At 39.2% G+C, this 22,946-nt stretch overlaps 1 protein-coding gene and 1 long non-coding RNA gene across 14 annotated transcripts in view; one reads left to right on the forward strand and one right to left on the reverse strand.

The window, feature by feature from the left end:
- Positions 1-22,946, forward strand: part of LOC149308998 (uncharacterized) — a 50,816-nt gene that overhangs the window by 6,917 nt on the left and 20,953 nt on the right. The gene's annotated exons all lie outside the window — the stretch shown is intronic.
- LOC149308999 (F-box only protein 47-like) lies at positions 443-21,446 on the reverse strand. Of its 12 annotated transcripts, none has more exons than XM_089531604.1 (13): positions 21,118-21,446; positions 18,877-18,956; positions 18,673-18,768; positions 16,705-16,912; positions 15,600-15,770; positions 10,657-10,733; positions 10,467-10,544; positions 9,203-9,311; positions 8,727-8,903; positions 7,301-7,447; positions 6,837-6,979; positions 4,051-4,210; positions 443-2,120 (listed from the first exon to the last, which is right to left on the reverse strand). In XM_089531604.1, exons 3-13 carry the CDS (start codon positions 18,730-18,732, stop codon positions 2,011-2,013), a joined length of 1,440 nt encoding a protein of 479 aa, XP_089387730.1. In that variant the 5' UTR covers positions 18,733-18,768; positions 18,877-18,956; positions 21,118-21,446; the 3' UTR covers positions 443-2,010. The 12 variants fall into 12 exon arrangements, with proteins under 12 accessions (XP_089387730.1, XP_089387732.1, XP_089387734.1 ...); XM_089531606.1 differs by having other exon boundaries at positions 21,359-21,401; XM_089531608.1 differs by lacking the exon at positions 21,118-21,446 and adding an exon at positions 20,694-20,751.

The following is a 22,946-nucleotide window of genomic DNA, read 5'->3' on the forward strand; positions in this document are numbered from 1 at the left end:
TATAAATAATTATTTTAAAATAATCTCTTCTATATTGCTATTTTCACTGTAGATTTTATAGGGGGAGAAAGGTACACTATACTTTCCCCCTTCAGTAAGTAAACTTTTAATTACTCTAATCCAAAAAAATGCAGGACATCTTGTCGATAAATAGCAAGAGAATACACAAAAACATCACATAAGAGACATCAGGTCCAAAACACACTGCAGAAATAATCCAGCCTGAGACCGCTTTAACTGCCCTCGCTCAATGCTAGGGAATTCTGGGGTTTGTAGTTTTGTGAGATGTTTAGTCTTCTTTTTCAGAGAGCTCTGGTGCTACAATAAACTACAATTCCCAGGATTCCCTAGCACTGAGCCAGGACAGTTATTAAACTGGATAATTTCTGCAGTATGTTTTGAATCATCAGAATGCATTCTGTTATATAACAGATATCCATAAATATTCGCATATGAAATCTCTTTACTGTACATCAGTGGATGCAACAATATGCGTGAAACCTTCTCCTACAGAATGGTTTTATGTGTAAAAGGTTGAAGGAAAAATGGGAGCTAGGTATAAAACTGATAAGGCTCTTGCTTAATTTTAATGAAATACCAAGAAGAAACCAGAACTAAAGGGCTAAACTACTCTCCTCTCCCTAGGTAGAAATTAGCAGCCCAAAGAGGAAATGAAGCAGCCAAGTTCTGCTGATGCAGGCAGACAAGTAAAAATGGTTATTACCATGTTTTAAGCATTGTGAGAATACACTGCATTCAGTGTGTAATCTCCTGCACACTGGATTTTTGCATGCATGAGCAGGTTGCACAAAGCTGTTTCACATTATAGTAGAGTTTGGAGAAGTAGTTTTTTGGGGTGGGGTGGGACTACTATTCCCAAAATTCCCTGGCCAGCATGGAAGATTTGGGGAGCTTTACTAAGGGGAGGAAACCCTTTCCAAACTCTGCTTGATAATAATCACAACTATGCATGTCCTAAAGCTATTTAGATCAAGTAACAGTCACATAGTTTATCTTGTTAGCAAACATGTGCATCAACCAACAAAGAATATGACTTTAGTATGCTTGCCCTGTATACATATCGCCAGAGAAGAGACTTCATTTACACTAATGAAGAATAAGGATAATAATTTAACATACACACAACATGCATACTTCACTACATTACTGAAAATCCATTGAAAGAAGACTTGGTGACAATGAAGAATTGTGAAATGGACACACAGTGAAGAAACTACACAAGTGCCTCTGCATTTGCTATACTATAGTTAGGATTTGCTTATTTTTCATTGTTTTCAAAGATGTGTGCAAAAATATTTACATAGGCTATCTGTCAGCCTTAATGTTTAAAAATCTTAAATAGAACATGTAAAAGGTGGAGAAAGGGGGTCTCCAAAGGTAGTAATCCCACCTTTCATCGCCAAGTCTCCACTGAGTCTTGTTTTCTTGTATGAACAGGGTTAATATACCAATAGTCCTGAAGGGATGCCTCTTGCCATGTTTTCTTTCAAGGCAAAGATTTTATGTACTTTTGTTCTTCTTTTCCTAATTTTTCAAAACAGAACTAGCTGCTTCTTTCTGCATGGTTCACCTCTATGTTTTGTGCAATCCATTTCAAATGTTTCTGGTTTTATATGTGTAATGTATACATATTTGGGGATTGAATCCAGACTTGGAATCAGTGGGAGAAGTAAATTCATTACTGACTTGATGTCAGTGGTTCTATTAAGGCTAAACATTACTTACTTCTCTTGCTGATTTTGCCCAAGTTTCCACTGAACATGACTAAAAGGATCCAATATGCATACATGTGCCTCTATTCACATGCACACACTTCAACAACTGCAAAAAAACATGTGAAACAATTGGCCACACCCCACAGAAATTCAGGTTTGGAAGGCAGGTGAGAGTATTGCTACCAAAAGGGAAAGGGGAAAACATGAATGAGAAAAGAGTTTGTTTAACTGCTAATGGTGAGCTGCTGTCCAAACTCTCAAGATCCAGAGAATTTTACAAGTTGCTGCTCATGGTCAGATAGAGGATTTCTTTGTGAAAATTTGCTTGCGCATTCACAAGATGGAATAAGTTTAGAAAGCTGCTGTCTTCCTCTTCATGCTCCCCTAAGCAAAAATAAATAATAGGTTAAAAGAAACACGCTCTTATAAGCCAGTGTTTTATCCTTAGGTACAAAACACATTGCAGAAAAGATTCAGTTTGAGACTGCTTTAATTGGCCTGGCTCAATGCTCAGCAATTCTGGAAACTGTAGTTTTGCAAAACATTTAGTCTTCTCTTTCAGAGCTCTGGTGCCACAATAAACTACAATTCCCAGGATTCCCTAGCACTGAGCTAGAGCAGTTAAAGCAGTCTTGAACTGGTTTCTGCAGTGTGTTTTGGACCTCAGTCTCTGCCTCATTCAACAAACATAAAGTAGCTCCATCATACAAGTATGGCTTCCTGTTCAGCAGTAAAGATATGGTAAGCTGGATGAGATATTCTAATTGCTTCACTGTTTAGGATTAGTGTTTACAGTCATGAACAAATGCAGTACATACAGTGGCAGATCTTTGACATTGTATTAAGATGATGATCCAGGATCTCAGCCAATGTCTTAGCAGCTTTAATTTGTTAAGCATGAATCCTACGTAATAAATCATAAATACAAGAATTGTCTTGCTCCTTTAATTATCTTCTGATTCTGTTACATATTGACTGTATTGGTTGCGGTTTTGTAAACACTCAATGGCAATTCGAAAGCCAAAAGTCCATGAGGCTGTACATGCTCATAGTAATTTGTGAGTAGACAGTGTTTCATTTGTTTTGGGGTTCTATAGGATGAAGCATGACATTTAGAGAATTACAAATATAAAAGGATCATCTGTCTGGATGTTCCCTGGTCTTAATATTAGCTGGGGATGGAAATAGTCAGGCATGTCATTCTGGTTGCACCAGGTAACACCCTAATTGCGGGGGGAGGGGGGAGACCCCATTGCTCCCCAAACATCAGCTTTTTGGCAGACACAGGCTGTGGTCTCACTTGTGGCCCTTTAAAACAACCTGCACAACATATGGTCCATGGACTGCAAGTAGCCTGTCAAACCATTTCTGGTGGGGTGCTTCCTCAAGCTCTCCTCCAAGCATCCTCTGCCACTTGGCCTTCTCCCAAGGAGATGGTTGGGCTGTGGACCAGGATAGGCAGATGCTCGCCCCCAAGCTTCCTCCATAGCCAAGCTTTCTCCCAAGGACACAGTGGGCTGTGGAGGAAGCTTGGGGGCATGCATTCACTCCTCCTCCTCCACAGCCCAGCCTTATCCTCAGGACAAAACTGAGCTGTGGAGCAGTGGAGTCACTAGGGTTGGTGTCAGCTGGCATGGTGTGTGTGTGTTTGAACTGCCTATATCAAAAAGGTGGGAAATGAATCATGAGGTTCTCCAGATGATGATGAATAACTTTTGCCATCTTGACCACACACTGATGTTGCTTGACCACATGTATCCCAGTTTTCAGCAGTAAAAGGTAGGAGCATATGGAGTTGCCTTTGAAGGGAAATTTTAATCAGGAACATTGTGCAAAGGGAAAGAATTAAACCACTGCTCCTAATTCATGGTGGTTCTAATCTGGATCCCTTTCCCTTTGGTTGCCATTTATACCTTCCCCTGGCACACTCAGAAAAGGAAAGAAAATAGACATGCAAAATGGGATTATGCATTTTCAGTAACTAGTTTGGCCCTAACAGTCTTAAATAAACCATTCCAATAAATGCAGGAAATATTTTGATGGAACAGAGCACAGGCCAAAGGTGTTGCAGGTAGTAGCACTTTTTGGAAGTTGAAGGTTTTGTCCTGGGGGATGTTATTTTGTTGAAGCCTGTTGGGACTTGATGGATTCAATTGAATTATTTCCTGCATCTGTTAGAATATCTAATTTTATGACAAAGGATTAATAGCACTTGGTGAGTTTGCATGGAGGAGCATCCAGGCAAATTGAGATTACAAAAAGCAAGATGAAGGCAGTGAGCAAGGAACAATAGTTCTATTTTTGAATTTCTTACCTGATATCACAGACTGCAGTGCTTCCATTATAATATGTGCAAAAGCATTCTCTACACTTTGCAAGAAGTTGTTTCTTTCTCCTGGAGTACTGAAAACCTTGCAAATTTTCTGCATTATTTTTACAGTCCAGTCCATGCAATAGAGATCTTTCTCGCACACCTGGTATAAGAGTAGGAAATAGCCATAAAACAAAGGTACACTATTGCTGGGGTCAATAGTTAGAATTCTTTGTTCTCCTCTTCCCTCCTTTTTGCATCAAAGCAAGTCTCATTGTTTACATAATACAATTTACATAATAAACCTTCTGATGATCAAGATGGCTAATATTCAGTGCAGGGGCTCTGACTTTTGTTTTCTTAATTGGCTTGTTTTTAAATGTTTCTTCATGTCTCTCTGCAGTTGTTAGCTGCCCTCGAGTCAGTTCCGACTTATGAAGACACTGTGAATGAGACATCTCCAAGAATCCCTGTCTTCCACTGCCTTGCCTAGATCCTGCAAGCCCTTGCCCATAACCCCCCTGACTGAGTCTATCCATCTGGTTTGTGGTCATCCACTCTTTCTTCTATCCTCTACCTTTCCTAGCATTATTGTTTTTTCTAGTGATCCATGACTTCTCATTATGTGGCCAAAGTACAATAGTCTCAACTTGATTATCTTTGCTTCCAAGCAGAGCCCTGGGCTGATCTGCTCAAGAACCCACGTGTTTGTCTTCTTGGCTGTCCATGGTATCCTAAGTACTCTTATCCAGCATCACATTTCTATCTGATTTTTTGTTAACCATCTGGTGATGTCCATGTGTATAGTCTCCTATTTGGTTGTATGAAAGAGGTATTTGCAAGGAATAGATGATTGGCCTCACAGAATTCTATCAGACACTCTCCTGCTTTATTTCTCTATTTACTGCATAAACACCTTGCTATATAAGTTCAACGGCAAATGAGAGCATTGGTCTTCAACTGGTGGGTAGGAGGTCTGTTCCAAATTTGCATACTCTTACTTAAATGTTCCCAGATGAAAGCAGGAACACATTTTTAACATCTAATTTCCACTTTTTGTACTACTTCTACACATAGCTGAATGGGTACTCTCCACTATCTACTATATTAATTTGCAGTACAATTGCCTGTCCTCTGCTGATTTAAGACCACTTGCTCTTTGGGTAAAGATATACTAGTAAAACTTCAACAGTCTACAACTAGGGAATGGGAACCTAGAATCATAGAGTTGGAAGAGACCACAAGGGCCATCTGGTTCACCCCCTGCCATGCAAGAATACATAGTTAAAGCACCTCTCACAGATGGCCATCCAGCCTCTGTTTAAAGACCTCCAAAGAAGGAGAGTCCACCACATTCAATGGGAGTGTGTTCCACTGTTAAACAGCTCTTACTGTCAGGAAGTTCTTCCTAATGTTGAGGTGGAATCTCTTTTCCTGTAAACCTCTGGCCTTGCAAAGGCTCTATAACCAGACTACAAAACTTCTGGTGGGGGGGGGTGCCACTTCCCTCCCTAAAGCTTCACACACAGTCCTCTGGAGTTGAGGAGAGTTCCTCAAGTGCTGCACTCCTTCAAACCTGATGGAAAATGGTGCATGGATAAATTGTGCCATTATTTTTTATTATAGATCAGAGCTTCTCCCACAGCTGCTACCCTCCAAATGACCCCTCTATCACTCCCAATGGGGAATGTGAGCCAAAGCAGTGGGGGAAGGGTCAAATCACATTGTTATCTTTAAGCTCAGAAAACATAATCCTTACAATGGCTCTCCAAAGTGGGTCAGTCAGTATTATTATTTCCACTTTGCAGACAGGATATTGAGGATGAGAAAGAGAGAGTGGTTAGTCTAAGGTTACCCAATGAGTAGGGCTCTCTGGCTACCTCAGAATGGGATGTGGAAGTGGTATCACTTCATCAGCCCACCATAGACAGATGTGGCCTCATCCTCTCCTTTCTTGGAGGAAGGGCACTGATCCTCTGATTTATGTTCTCATGCAGGTAAAGCCAAGATGTAGGGTATTTTGATTTGGTCCCCACTAGCCCTAATGGCAGAACAGACCATTTAGAGGGCAAGAAGAGATATGAAAATCCAAATTAACTGTTTATTCAAGGATAATTATACAGTCTTAAAATAAAATGCTTTTCCTACTCCCCATTTAAAGCCATACAAAACACTGTATTCTTCACGCTGCCATAGAAACATTCTAAGGCAGGATAATTAGTCTGTAGGATTCTCAGATATGATATTAAATTGTGCCTCTTTAAATTGTATGGTAATTTTGTTAGTTTTAGCAACTTGTCCAAAATCCAATTAGGTATGACATTAAAAGTATGTGACTGCAAAACATCTGTAGTTTTTCTCCTTGTAAATAAATGTGAGGCATGTGGCGGGAGGTTAGCAGGAATCACATTGTAGAGCATGAGGTGGGGGTTAGCCCTTGCCTCCCTACTGCATCTCACCTGATGAAGATCCACTGCCCTTGCAAAGCAACTGTTGATCCATTTGAGCCAATGATAGCTTTCCTTCAAGTAAAATAGCAGTGTGTGTGTTTGAGGGGGGGGGGGATTAATTAAAAGTGTGGTGAAGGGAAATCATTAACTCTTTTTCTCTTCATGGTTCTCATTGTGTCACTTCCCCACACAGCTGTTACTTAAAATAGAATAAATCAGACACAACGCAATCCAGAAAAATCAATATCAGGTCTAGACTGACTATTTGGTAGGACTTAATAGTGGAAAGAAGAGGGTACTAAATAAAAAGGAAACAAAAAATGGTTCATTGTTACTCACTAAAGCCAGGGAAACCACCAGTCTTGCCAGTTCAATAGCTCGGCCATTCACAGCTTTGCTAGCCATAAAAGTGAAGCAGATATTGTTTCCACACAAGATAAGGAGCCGAGCACTGTTCTCCAGAAGCCATTCCCGAGGAACTACTATAAAAATGTGACAAGATTGTATGAGTGTGAGTTCATTTATTTTTAGTTATTTGTTACTTTTACAAATATCATTCTCTCAAAATACATCTGAAGGTGACTCAGGGCAATGGTTCTCAACATTTGGTTCACCAGATGTTTTGAAATTCAATTCCCACAGTCTCTTGGCCATGCTGGTTGGGACTTAGGGGGCACAGAGAAGGTAATGGGCCATATATGCCTTTGTCCCTTTTGGAGTGGCTGCCTTACTATACCAAATGGTAAAGCTGGCTTTTGGGAGAATGGGCACTGCTCATGTACAGAATAAAAGCAGTACTGTACCTGCAAGTTCATCCACCAGACTTATAACGTCATCTGCTGTCCACTCTTTTGCTTCTGGGTCATAAAGTAATTTAACAGCATCCGCCAGCCCTTTCAAACTTGCTTCATCTGTTGGACCATCAATCATTTTATGCCAAACCACATGCCCTGCATTACAATAGTTATATGGGTTACTGAATTAACCATGGTCAAAAATTAGCATTATCCCCTGTCCACCACCAATATTCTGCTTCCAGATGTCTTACTCCTAGCATTAGCTAGTAAATAATCAATAAACTCTTAAGTAGATTTGGAATAGTCTTTCCATGCGATGGGAAATAATACACTTTTTCTGTATGGTCATTCATCCCACACTGAGGATGTGCCATAGTATCTCTATGTATCGAATAGCACTCAGGTGTCTATTGAACTATCTTCAATTTTTATTTATAAATAAGTGCTTATTCATTTAATAATTATTATTATCTGTTTAACATTTTTAAAAATCCAAATTATATATTGGAAATGTTTAATAGGGAGAAAACATCATATTGCTAAAATTGTGATGACCAGAATTTTGAAATGTTTTATTAGTTTGAAAAATTATTGTTGTAATGTTATAACACTGCAATTTAAGCAATGTGTATAAAATACTTTACAATTTAAATATATATATATATATAGAAAAACATTGTTGTATTAATTGAAAGCTTGATTATAATTAAAACAGGCTATAAAACTAAGTGCATGTTCCCCTGTGAAGTTTGTGCTATGCTTCTGTCCATTTCAAAAAAAGCTGGGACTCTGTAGTAATACAAACTATGAAAGAAGCATTGAGCAAGTTGTGATCACTGTCTGCAAAATGTGAATGAATGAGGTATGGTGATTTTACAGTAAAAATCTAGTTTGAAGAAGGTGTTAATTATATTATGCAATAGTTTTACTTGAGATATGTTGACTAAATGTGTAGGAGATAACAGGCTTAGTATGAGGTACAACTAACAAGGATGGTGTGGAATTACATCACTCTGAAAATCTGTCAAGCACTTTCTTCTCTTGACAAACAGGCCATGCCTGGGGATCAAATATAATAAACTATCTCTCTTGTACATATTAAAGGTATATAAAGAACGCTATGCCTTCTTTTTCTACAAAAGAGAGGACATAAGCCAATTACAGTGCCTCTCTACTCCAGCATGAAAGGTGCAATTGGGACTACAGATTGGCCCTATCCACTAGTCCACCAGAAGCGCCATCTCTGGCTCACAGAAATTACATGCCCACCAGTACTAAGGCTTTTTTAATCCAACATGAATTATGTAAATCTAAAATTATGGATACATTTCTTGAAACCTTCTGACCACAGTTCTAGCAGTTTCAGAGACCGAAATCACAGGTCACTGTCTATATATCTCTATTTACGCCTCAATTTATTAAAACAGCTTACCATCCAGAATAGAGGTAGGTCCAAATATTATATAGAGTAGCCGGGCTTGATTTACCATTGGCCATGGCTTCAAAATACGTGTCAGCCAAAATGCAGAATCACCCCAGTGGATCCAATGGTTCAGCAGGACATTGCGGCAAAATATCCTTATCCTCAGTTCCAGCTTTCGAGCACTTCCTAGGGCAAATCATAAAACTAGATAAGAATCAGTTCAGAGCAGCTTGCCCTTAGAATACCACATAATGTAATGAAAAATAAGTTGGTGGAAAGGCATTCCTAGAAATGTAGGGCTGAATCTTTCACTCTTTACCTCTATGCGTCAGAACAAGAAGGTTACAGAACTTCTATTTAAGATATTTTTGTTATCTCCTCCCAGCCCACAACAGCTTCCATAGCGATGAATAAATCAAAACAAAACAATTAATAGAACATAAAAGTTCAAATTTACTCTATGGAGCCTAACATGTAATATTTACCAGGCTTGCTACTGACTACTGTCTGCACTCTCTGGGGCAAATTGCTCATCTCACAAAGGAAGTTGTAAACCCGATGACACTCTAATTCATCCCAGCCAGCTGTTAAGGTCTGGAAAAAAAAACAGAAAAATAAAAATAATGCCAATATAGATATAAACACCAACAAGTCACTCTACAAGATCTTTATGTATTTTTTCAGTATACTTTGCATCATGTGTAGTTTTTTACTGGCATGTTTTGGAGAAAAAACAATGCTCAGCTCCAGATGCCCACCAATACTATACAGTAGTTTCATGTGAGAGAAGCAATTAAATGGATTCATGGACCAGGGACAAGTAGCAGAAAATGAGAGATGATCATTTGGGGTGACTTTCTGAATCCCCAAGCCAGTATGCCCAGTGAGGATGCTGGCTGGGGAACTCTGGGAGCAGTAGTCCAACAAAGTAATTTCCGAACTCTGCTATCTCTGAAAATTGATAATAGTTCTAAACACTTTAGAGACCATGATAAGGCTACGAAATAGAGTTAAGATCTTTGCCAACATCAGAAAGGGATGAAGTCTCAAATGCCTATTAGAAGAAGCACATTAGACTTATCTAAAAGCTTAGAGGCACATTGAAAATAGCGCACAGGTTAAGGGCCAAAAACCTCAACCCAGTGCTGTGGGATTGGCAATTCATTGGGAAACGTAGATTTACCACTCTAGAAATATTGAGTCACGAACAAGATACTAATTGTTTCATGATGTCTCGAAAATTTTTTGGATGATGCCACACCGACTTGCTTCAAGCTTTACAATACATCAACATTTCCAAATTATGATCCAAAAAGCATACTAATATCAGATATAGAAGTTAATGGTTCAAAATCTTGTCCCCTGGAATCCACTGGCATATGCTTAGGGACCTCTAATGATCTAGTTTATTCTAAACTGTTATTCAAGAGACTATTATGGCTGCATCCACACTGCAGAAATAACCCAGTTTGACACCACTTTAACTGTCATGGCTCAATGCTATGAAATTCTGGGAACTGTAGTTTTGTGAGCCACTCAGCCTCTGCTGTCAGAGAACTCTGGTGCCACAACAAACTCCCAGGGTTCCATAGGACTGAGCCATGGCAGTTAAAGTGATGTCAAACTTGATTATTGCTGCTGTCTGCATGCAGCCTGTGTGTATATGACAAAGTGGACTCTAGCACAGAATAATTTATCTAATAATCTGTCAATTATTTAAGACATCACGAGATCATTGTTGTTTTTTACCTGTAAAAATACCCCATAACACTGTAGTCCTAAACAGTGCAAAGGATCCATGCAGCCGCTGAGCTTGAAACAGGAAATCTATAAAGATTAAAAATAAAACTAAATTTATTGGTTACTTTACATGGCATGTAAAAATTATGATGCTAATAGGTTCAATGCTTTTTTTGTGTAAAAGTCATTTGGAGCTTACTTCTGAAAGTATATTGTGTATGGATTTCAGTCTCTCCTTTGTAGGGAGCAGTAAGGTACACCGTTTTAACAACAGGCCTACAGAGGAAGAGAAACACAATATTTGAAATACAGTATTCTGAGCATTGCTACTAAAGACTGAACTCCTATACTGAATTAAGACATAGAAGCAGATAACTATTCTTGTCTTTTAAATCCCTCAAGACCTTTTCCTCCAGAAAATCTTTCCCTTGCCTACTTGCTTCTCCACCAGCATTGCCAAATTCCAGGGAATTCCCCTGAATCCGGGGGATTTAATTAATTTCGTTCTGGGGATTTTGACTGAATATTCCGATAAATATTGGGGAATTCTGAGGATTTTGGTAAAACATTCTGGGGAATATCTTTGAGGCTTGTTGGCAATACTGTTCCCCACTGCCACCAGACTCACTTAGGCCTCATTCCAACTTACCTCTTGATTCAATTCCTGAACCGATTCCTGAAACCGGTTCAGCAAACACAGTGGTTCCCACTATATTTGCACTGGGTTCAAGAATCGGTGCAGGAAGTGACAGCTGCGGCTTCCCTGCCATGCCCCCCTCTGCCCTCCTGGCCATACCAGAGGCGGAGGAGGGAGGCAGGCCTGGAGGATGGAGGATTGATGGAGCATGGAGGTATTGCCGTGAAAGCCGCTGCCAGTGGGAACCAGGGAGGATTTGAATTCAATTCGATTCCGCCTGATTCACGTTTGGGTTGAATCAATTTATTTCCAAATAAATCGATTCAGCCCAAAAAACACTCTATTTTACCAGAGTCTTTTTGACACGGTTTAAATGGGTAAAAACCATGCCCCCCCCCCTTTCTGAATCACTTCAGTGATTCAGATTAAGTGGGAACCATGGTGGTTTAAACCAGATCATTTGGAATCACAATCTAGTTTAAACCATAGTAGGAACCCCTTATGATCTAATGCTATGGCTCACTGAAAATCTGTTCCCCAGAGCATCCGAGGAGTCTACAAATGCTTTTGTTAACATAAATAATCTGTTCTCAAAAGGTGCCACAATATTTTCACTAAAGGTCAACATGAGTTTCTCAAGAGCAAGCCATACCAGACTAATATTTTTTTTGAAAGAGGTACAAGCTTGGTAAATTATTATTATTATTATTATTAATATAGTGCTGTAGATTTGCACAGTGCTGTACATAAAAACAACAAATATAAAAGAGTTAACCTGCCTATGACGTACAATCTAAGAAATGATAGGATAATACAAATAAAATACATAGCAATACAGGAAATGGTTCAATAAAACAGGCAACAAAAAGAACATCAGATAGCAAGTGACAATCACACAATGAAGGGAATGCTCTGGATGCAGCCTATCTTGATTTCAGTAAGGCCTTTAACAATGTCTCCCATTATATTCTGGCTAATAAAATGTTGGCTAGACAATGCTACTGTTAAGCGGATTTGTAATTGGTTGACTGGTGGATCCCAAAAGGATGTTAACCAATTACTTCTCTTCATCCACGGTCCCAAACAGGTGGCTGGCAAAGAGCGGATTTTTGCTGCATGCCATGCCCCCGAAGCAGGCAAAAGCTGCTCCTTTTGGCCTGTCTTGTTTGGGGCCTTTGTTGCAGGTAGGGCTGCCATAAGCCAGGACCTCCAAACCGGGACAAATGTAGGACAACATTTTCAAATGTAGGACACAGTTTTAATAAATGGAGGACATGCAAAAAAATTGATGATTTTTAAAAAAATGTTAATATAAATGCATGTTTCTTAGGCATGATCAAAATGGAGGACATTCTGAAATTTGACAGAAGAGGACATGTGCTGGAAAAGGAGGAGGATGTCTGGTCACCTTGTCTCTGGTCCAAAATACACTGCAGAAATAAAACATACCTGGACTGAAATGCCCAGAGTTCCTCACCAAAGCTGCATCCACACTGAGGAAAGAATCCAGTTTGAGAGTGACTTAACTGTCCTGGGTTAGTGCTGGGGAATGCTGGGAATTGTAGTACACTGTGGCCCCAGAGCTATCTCTGACAGGGAGTCACAACGTAGTGTGAACTGCAGTGCCCAGAATGCCTCACCAGGTGCATCCACACTGAGGAAATGGTCCAGTTTGAGACTGCTCAGTGCTGGGGAATCCTGGGAATTGTAGTCTATTGTGGCCTCAGAGCCATCTCTGACAGAGAAGTCTCAATGTCTCCCAAACACTAGCATTCCCAGGATTCCCTAGCATTGAGGTAAAGCAGTCTCAAAGTGGGTTATTACTCCTGCAGTGCATGAGAGTCTATAAAAGCTAAGGACTGGATTCATTCATTAACTCACAAAAGGAGGATATCTGTGTCCAAAACACACTGCTTTGACTGCCAGGGCTCAGTGCTATGGAATCCTGGGAATTGTAGTTTATTGTGGCACCAGAGCTCTCTGACAGAGAAGGCCAAATGCTTCACAGACACCAGAATTCCAGAGCATTGAGCCCTGGTAGTCAAAGTTAGAAGAAATACACAGGGGCAAAATATTGAAAATCGCCACGCACCTCCTCCTCCTCTTCCTCCTCATCATCCTCACCTCGGTGCCAAAGGAAATGGCCCTCTCCCCTCTGCTGCCTTGCTGGGACCGGTCCACGTGGTCCTCCAGCTCTTCCTGAGTCTGGCAACCTCCTGTTGCCAACAAGCCTCGAGGATAATTCCCCAAACGTTTAGCCAAAACTCACCAAATCCCCCCCATATCTCACCAAATATTCAAATTCCCTGAAAAGTCCCTGTAATGTTAATATGGCAATAAAACGTAGCCCTAATTGAATAAAAATAATTGGAACTTATTTCAACTCTCAAAATTACCATTAAAACCAACCACCAAAATCACACCAAAGGCTCTGAAAAGTACCCATTTTGGTGTAAAAGTGACCAGATTGGCAACAGGCCGGGAGTCAAGGAGGAAACCGTGCAGGGACGCCCCCTAGTGGTGAAAAACCGGGAATGTCCCACTGGCAGGAGGGTTATGGCAACCCTAGTTGCAGGAAGTAATAGTACCACCTTATTCTGCTTTGGTCAGACCTCACCTGGAATACCGTGTCTATTTCTGGGTGCCACAATTCAATAAAGATATTGACAAGCTGAAAACATGTCCAGAGGAGGACTACCAACATATTGTATTAAACGGCCTGGCAGCCATACCCAATGAGGAATGGCTTAGGGACCTGGATATGTTTAGCCTGGAGAAGAGGAAGTTAAGTGGTAACATGATAGTCATATTTAAATATTGGGAAGGAGGTCATAGGAGATGGAGCAAGCTTGCTTTCTGCTGCTGCACTAGACTTTGTAGTGTTGCTATTCCAGTTTTACTGCTCTGGCTGCCTCCTGTTGCATTCTGGGGTTTGTAGCTCAGTGAGACCCAAGAGCTCTCTGACTGAGAATTCTAAATAACTAAACCCCCCTAATCTTCAAATCCCAGAATGCAACGGGAGGGAACCAGATACTATAAGTGTGTAGTGCAATAATCTCTAGAGCGCAAGAGCAATGGATTCAAACTACAGGAAAACGTTTCCACCTAAACTTTAGGAAGAACTTCCTGACGGTAAGAGCTGCCTGACAATGTGGGGAGTCCCCATCTTTGGAGGTTTTTAAACAGAGTCCATCATGGCCATCTGTCAGGAGTTCTGATTGTGTGTTTCTGCATAGCAGAGGATTGGATTGGATGGCCCTTGTATTCTCTTCCAGCTCTATGACTGTGATTAGTTTCCCCCCCCAATTACTAACACAGTCAAAAAGCTAAAGCAAACACTCTTCCCCCATAACAAATTTATTCAACACTATAACTTCTGGGGAATGATAAATCTTAGATGGGAAAGCTATTCTGGTAAAATATTCTGGACCATTAATTTCAGGTATCTTTGTAACACTATAAATTCTTGTGGGTGACCAAAAATGTTTTGTTGATCTCAACTTTTAATATTTTGTATTTATGTTTTTCACATTTACATTCTTTTACATTATAATTTATTTTATGAAAATAATATAGGAAGTCAAACAATTATCATTGGCTGCCTTCAGTGAAGTATAAAATATTTTCTCCTTCACTCAGTTTTGCTGAACTGTTAGGATGAGATTTAATCTGGATCATTCTTCAAAGTGACAATTTTCTTATGCTTGTGTTGCATACTTCAACTGTTTTTAAAGTTTAGCATACACGCAGCTGTCTTTTGGCCATTTTATTAATGGGTTTCTATTGAGCTTGTCTGTGCTTTTGACAGAATGTGGCAAACGATAAAATCACTTTATAAACCATAGACATCATAGCATTATTTTGGCAAGCCAGGATTTAGCTTTATATGTATAAGTAGAAAGAAGCCCATACAAAGTGTGAGCTTGAGCCATTTCCCATTCCTTAAATTATTATACATAAACAAAGAATCTTGGTTTAAAACAAACAAGCCAACTGCTAATCATATGTTGTTTAGCTGGCTTGTTTAACAAACTATAGCTTTGAGCAGGCTAAGCCATCTCATTAAATATGAACTAGATTTCTGAAATGCCACCGTTACTATTTCCAATTCCATTATTCAGCCATCCCTCTTCCATAATTATCAGAGCCCAGAGTGCAAATTCATCTGCTGGTTACAGCATTTTTTAAGGGTTACAGCTTCTTTTTGTTTATCATAAACAAGACTAATTAAAGTCTTTGAGACTTACATTTATGGCCATTTAATTGAGACACTAATCTTTGTTCACTGTATGACTACAAATCTTGATTTGATTTGTATATTGCCAAAGGAAAATACTCCTCCCACCCTGTATTATTATTTTTTTCCTGTTATTTAACAGGATACAATTTGTAGTTAGCTCTTTGCTGTCTGGTTAATGGAAGATTTTATATCTTAACTTTTAAAAATTTGGTTGACCTCTTTTGTATGCTTGTGTACCAAAAGAAGGACATTAAAGGGTAGTCACCTAAGCATCTGTAGTGCTCTAAAATGGAGGATCCTTTCTGGCAGCCAGATAGTTCGGGATTATGAAAGTTCTGTACCAAAAGCTTTTTGTTTCCTTTAGGAGTAGAGATGTAATTAATAAGGCAGTTGCTGATAGTCTTTGATACCATACTTAGTATGCTGATATCCTTCACTGAAAAAAAGAGAAAAAGTAAAACCCACAACAGTTAGACTTGAGATCGCTGTTTTCTGACAAAACAATAGCAATTATCTGCCAGTAAGAATTCACTTTATCTGAACCAATATTGGTCTGGAGGAGTCAATGCAGCCCCCAAGGACTTAATATTTGACCCCAGTGTTGTTGTTGTTATTGTTAACTGCCTTTTCAAGTCAACCACAATTAATGGGGACCATGTAAAGGAGACACTTCCAAGACACCTTATCCTCAGCAGATCTGCTCAGGTCCTGCAGAGTTAGGGCTGTATCCTCATTGAATAAGTCTATCTAAGTGTTATGCAATCTTTCTCTCCTCCTACTGCCTTCTATCTTTCCAAGAATTACAGTATTGTCTTTTCTAGTGTCATGTTTTCTCATAATGTGGCTGAAGTACGACAGCCTCAGTTTATTCATCTTGGCTTCTAGGGAGCGTTCCGGCTTGATTTATTCTAGGACCCATTTGTCTTTTCAGCCATACATAGTATCCACAGAACTCTTCTCCGGCACCACATCACAAACCTCAGCATACTCCCCATTAATAGCTTAGCTGTTTCCCCCCCCCCCCACACACACACACACATTAGCACACTGATATAGCAGGAGATCAAGCCCCTTCATATCACAGAGAGGTGGGAGTGCTTTCATTTTGCGCTTTCAAAAGCAACAACAATGAAATGGGCATGGAAGCAGATCTTTATACTGTTGGTCAAGGGAAGACTTCTGCAATAGACCTTTGTTTTGAGCTACAGCTCCCACAATCATAGGATCATAGGATAGGACTGCCTCCATAATGGATATCCTGCTTTTGTAAACCTTGTTAGTGTCTTGTGATTGTCACATATAGACTGGCAGCTGATGTGGATGCTTATTTGGCAAACAGGGTAAATTTGTCTTACCAGATAAAGTCTCACCTGGCAGATAGTCTAAAACCATGTGAAATATTTCTAAAGGGAGTGCTTTGAAATTCCCAAGGGTTGACAGAGATGAAGAATCTGTATTCTGAGTATTGCTAAATTTGCTGGAACGACGATAGCTACGTCGATATCTCTGCTTAGGAATTACGGTATAGCCGGTCTTTAGAGGAGCTGTCATCCCGATTTCTTGGCCTGTAAACCTAGCCTGGGGAATAACCAATAGAAATACACAGAAGATATAAAGATAAGTAAAATTAAATCCACAGAGGAAATAAAAAGAAACAATGAACAAATGGTCTATATAGACTACATACGTACTTAACTTTTACATTAATACTGAGTTGCTACATGAACTATGTAGAATTTTATAGGCATGTTAGCAAAGCTAAAATGAAGAGAGCAGGTGCACTGCAAGAAGAAAGCACTTATAGAACAAACATCTCTAATTCTTCATTGTTTTCTGAAGTGTATATAGGTTATTGCTTTGTGCAGGTTATCAACATTAAAAAAATATTTAAAATTAAGTATGTAGATGTAATATAATGATTCTTCCGGTCACTAACAGCTTTTGTCAGTCTCCTTGATTTTTCTTGCATGATAGTCTATTTAGTCATGACAGGAGGAGGCTAAACAAATCTTCACTGATACAAACAGAGCAAATAAATCATGATGATGGAGCTTGTGCATATATATTGTGATTTATTCATAGAAAAGGAATAATCAACATTCAAGGCTTCCTTCCTGACTCCAAATGGTTTCTAAAATTTCACATCCTGTGAATGCATATTTGTTCCAATAACACAGTTAATTTCTGGGCTCTGATTCATTATTTTGCAAATATGTCTCACCAGAAGCATCATCTTTCACAGTAACTTCAGCATTTTGGCAGATCTTTGTTCTTTCTCGATGTTTATACATTAAATCAGTTATTTTAAAAGGGAGTAAACTTGAATGGTAACCTGTGAATGTGGTTATGGCATGGATATTAGTAATATTTGCAAAAAGTGCAAAAAACAATTTTAACAACATACTTGTTTTGGTAAAGATAGCCATCATGGTGTAGTGTTTTGAGTGTCAGAGTAGGACTCCAGGGGACCAGGGTTTCATTTCCTTAGTCATGGAAATCCACTGAGTGATCTTGGGGAAACCACACTCTCACCCTTATTGGAAAGCAATGACAAGCCACTCTGAATAAATTTTACCAATGCACTTTTGGGAGGAGAGGCTGATGAAAAACCCACAACCCAGGATATTTGATACCGTTCCCCCCCCCCCAAGTTTTCCTGAAAGATCTGCATTGATCCACATTGTCTGCAGTGTGAAAAGGCTTCCAAATCGATTTGGATCGCTCTCTGTCGTTAAAGGAAGGGAGGTGGCTCCATTTTAACCCAAAACGATGGCATGTGTGAATAACACAAGGATTAAAATTACTTGAAGAGATTTGTGAACCCAAAACGTAATGGGAACAACAAACCCGATATGCATCAGTGTGGCGATCAGTATCTCCTTGGGACAAAAAAGTGAGTATGAATGCCCCGCAGGGTTTAATTCCCAGATCGGCCATGAAACCCATTGGGTGACCTTGGTCGAGTCACATGCTCTCAGCCTCAGGGAAGGCAATGACAAACACTTAGATAGACTCAAGTCCCTTTAAACACAATGGTATATATAAAATGGCAAAATCATGGTTTGCTTTTTGGAATATATATATATATATTTTCAAGTCCTGGATGCTTGAATCTGTGGATAAAGAATCTGTGGATACTCAGGACTGTACTGTAATGTAGACACCAAAGGATGTGAAACTGTGGTACCATCCGCACTGTCCAAGAATGTGTAACTAGGAAAATGCACTCCAGCCTATATAAAACTGCCAAGCAATTGTTGAACTGATCTTTTCAGGAAGAATACAAGCTGATCCAGAACAGGCTATCTACATATATCCAAACTGACCGGCCTACCTACCATCAAGAGCTTGGTTTTGGGTGGACCTCTCCTCTTTCTACTGGCCTTCATCCAGCCCATTTATAACTCCGGAAGGCAGTCCAGGAATTCTGCCACCTTATCAAGATTTAAGAAAGATATGGTTCAGTTCCTTCACCATAAATATGACACCAGACTCTGAATCCTCAAACCACCTCTCTCAAAAGTTTGCTGTTGTGTATTTACATGTGGAACAATGTGGAAAACAAGATGCAACCTTGAAGGACCCACGCAGCTCAGCTCCCTCAAGGCAGGGCAGTAGGTTCCTGACAGATAAAAGTTAAACCACTGTCAAACAAAGGCTCATGCTGCCAAGTTCTTAGTCTCAAAGGTGCTACATACTGTTTCTACAGACTAACACAGCTATATCTTTGACTCCTTATAGGAGAGTTTGGGTAGTCAATAGATACCAATTGGATGGCAAAGATACTGTTAAAAACTCTTCTATAATAAATCAGTGTTAGGCAACTGCAATTCTTCAGATGTTCTGGGTTACAGATGTTATAATCTCATCCTGGGCTATGCTGGCTATAGCTGATGGGAGATGCAAGCCAAAAACATCTGGAGGGCTACAGTTGCTCACTCCTGCAAGAAACACATGAGAGAAATTAGTCATATTTTTAAAATTGTTTTATAATGTGAAAGTTTTCTTGCGCTGTTGATTTTCAAGGTGCTACTTGTCCACTTTCAAACTGTTTGGTTTTGGGCTATATTTAATACTATTTATTGTTATTGTTATTATTATTTATTACATTTGTATGCCATCTTTCTCCCAGAAGGGTCCCAAGATCGCTCCCAGTCTCTATGATACTATATTTAATACCATGATATTTAATACTAAAACGCTTGACATGTATTAAATATTACCCAGGGTCTGTGGTAATTCTCAATTTCATACAACCCCAAGATATTTTTGTTCCCCTAAATTGAAGCTTACACATCTCTCAGACGTGCAGAGTATTAATGGCATATTTGTTCTGGCATCTGAATGGCAGATTATAACATCTGAAAAGGCATATACTGTACTTCCTAATTTTGAAACAGCATGTATTTAGTACAATATTATGAAGAGAGCAGCAACCTGAACTGATATCTCTTATACTGAACCCACTCCTTTCTTTCTTCTAAGTGTGGAAAGCAGAACAATTAAATTGAAATCTATAAAACCCAATAAAATGCTATTTTTTAAAAAAAACATATTTTAACTCTGTTGTAGTTGTCTTTCTTCACTGTGTCTAAAAATGTGACCCTTATGAGGCAATGTATATATGACCAAGTCACAAGAATGCAGTCCTATAGATCTGCTGACTCAGTATAAAATTACATCTATACTTATGCTGGCTATTTGCTGTAATAAATGAAATGAATGAAACATCTATACTGGACTAATTGCATCTGTAGTGAACTAATTTTGAAGATTAATTTTGAAGATGAATATTAATTATGAGCTTTCTCCATATCTTACTTTTATCTGAGGGAAACTGAAAGGTGTCTGTCTTCCTGTCACATAACCATTAGCCTATATATATATATATATATGAACATTAGCCTATATAAGAACACAATATTGCTGCTGAAATTCTGCAATAACAAATGCTTCATTAATTCCAAATACAAGGATATTATTGCTTCATTAATTAATTTTAGTAAATTTGATTGTGTTTTATGATGATTTGTAGTTTTTAATTGGGGGTTAGGGATTATATTAACTATTTTATTGTGATTTTATGATTGTGACCCGCCTCGATACTTTGGGGAGAGGTGGGCTATAAATAAATTATATTATTGTTATTGTTGTTACCATCAGGGTGTGTTCATATATAGGCTAATGCTTATGTGATAGGAAGACAGACAAGTTTCAGCTTCCCTCAGATAAAAGTTAGATATTGAGAAATCTCCAGCTCAGAATAGGTTGAAATACTAATCTTCAAAATTAGTCCAATATAGATGTAAATTAGTCCAGAATAGATGTAATTTTAAACTGAGACAGCAATCTAGATTACTCCACTCCTGTGACCTGGCAGTCATATATATTGTATTGTTTTAAATCTGCTGTTCACCGCCTTGAGTGCCTATATTTGGAGAATATAAGAACAACAACAACAACAACAACAACAACAATATAAAGATACAGAGCCAAAAAAAGAGAAGATACTTTTTAATTAATATTATTTTTGAGCTTAAAGTCCCCATCCTCCACACTAATTTTGAACATTTTGCCCCTCACTGAAATAAAATAAATAATCAAAATACAGTAGATGCTTATCATTTGGAAGCTCAGAATACATTTTCTTTATAATTGTATATTAAATTTATTCCGGTCTTTAAAGTATCCAGGTCAATTTGGAAGGGATGGAGGGCAGCCGCATTTATTTAGTGATGATTTTTTATAAACCAGTAGTTTGTCAATCATTTATAAATGGATACCTTTTTGCTTACTGAGTAAAAGTTTGCTTATAGTGTATTTATTTTCCTTTGAGCACCTATATCATAGACTATATAATGGCCTTCTTAAGGATAATATACCACTCTGAGGGACAAATTACAGGTGTGTGAAAAGGACAGGTTTCTCTGCGCAAACACACTTGGAGGACACTTATTCACCACAGGATTTTTATTTCCCTCAGTAACAATGAAATTAGTTTAAATGCCAGGGCCATTTAAATACATTGTTTTAAAAGTTCCCGCCTTTTTGGACTCCCTCTTCCCCTCCCCCTTCGCCTCAGTCTCTGAGGCTCAGCTCTGGTTCAGAATTTTCCCGCCCTCCTGCTGGGCCACGCCCCGCTCATGAATATTTAAGTAGGTCTCCTCTTGAAATGCCCCGCCCCCGCATGTCCTGGAGTTAAAAAAGTCCTCTAGGAATAAGTGAGGCAAAAGGGCGCCAAAAAGTTCCCTCCTTGACTGTGTTTCTATATGGGTAGTTTTGAGAGGAGGAGATAGGTGTTCATATATAACATCTCTGGCTGGTTGCTCATGTTTTAATACAGTAATATTAAACCTCCCTCCCTCAAGTGTTTTGCATTGCACTGCAGTATCCAGAATCCCCAGACAGAATAGCCAGTGGTGAAGGATTTGGGGAGATGCAGTCCCAAAGAACTGCAGCATAGGCTAAGGTCCAAAACACACTGCAGAAATAATGCAGTTTGAGACCACTCTAACTGCCTTGGGTCAGTGCTAAATAATCCTGGGAATTGTAGTTTATTGTGGCACCAGAACTTTTTCTGACAGAGAAGGCTCAATGTCTCACAAAACTACAGTTCCCAGAATTCCCTAGCATTGAGCCAATATTTATCCTTAATGGGGGGGGGGGGTGCTGTCTTTATATTCAATAAATATATCTCTGACCAGAATGATTTTTTTTTTAATTAGCGGTTTTCCCACATTCCTGGGGGTCCTTCACCCCTAACCCCAGCAAAAGTGGAGGGACCACTGTATGTCCTTAGGTCTTTCTCAACAAATCATAGCAGTCATTGTGCATGTGTGTTGTGTGTGCCTTCAAGTTGTTTCTGACTTAGAGTGACCTGAAGGTAAACCTATCATGGGGTTTTCTTGGCAAGATTTGTTCAGAGCTTTCCCTGAGGCTGAGAGAGTGTGACTTGCTCATGGTCACTGAACGGCTTTCATGGCCGAGCTGTGAGTTGAGCCCTGGTCTCCAGAGCAGTAGTCCAACACTCAAACCATTATGCCACGCTGGCTAAAAACATCTAATCTTGAGTGTCTGAAGGACTAAGAGGTCTCCTGAAGCTGTGGCCCTATAAATCTCTTTATGGAGTGAGTTTCTGCAGTCGCAGCTTCATGACCAACAAGGCCAAACTGTTAGCTTTTGAACAAGTGGAACCTGAAGCAGCAAGATATTAACACATGAAAAGGAAGTGATGTGTCATAAAGTGTCTCGTGAGATGATGTTGTTGTGTGCTTTCAAGTTGTTCTTCTGAACAAATCTTGCCAAGAAAACCCCTTGGAATTTATCCTTTTTTGGAATATTTTCACGCTTGTATCCATGGATGAAGAATCTGTGGATATGGAGGGCCAAATGTAACTCTACACACACTGTAGATGTAGGATCCAAAGATATAGCCGTGTTAGTCTGTAGAATCAGTATGCAGGGAGATCTTGTAGCACCTTTGAGACTCACTGAAAGAAAGAAATTGGCAGCATGAGCTTTTGTAGACTTCAGTCTACTTCCTCAAATGCATTAGACTGAACTCTACACATTGTAGATAACAACCCTCATCTGATATGTAAAAGCATCCTTT

This window comes from Sceloporus occidentalis, unplaced genomic scaffold (genome assembly GCF_023333645.1).
Source record: "Sceloporus occidentalis isolate IW3139 unplaced genomic scaffold, rSceOcc1.0.p SCAF_7, whole genome shotgun sequence".
Lineage (NCBI taxonomy): Eukaryota > Metazoa > Chordata > Lepidosauria > Squamata > Phrynosomatidae > Sceloporus > Sceloporus occidentalis.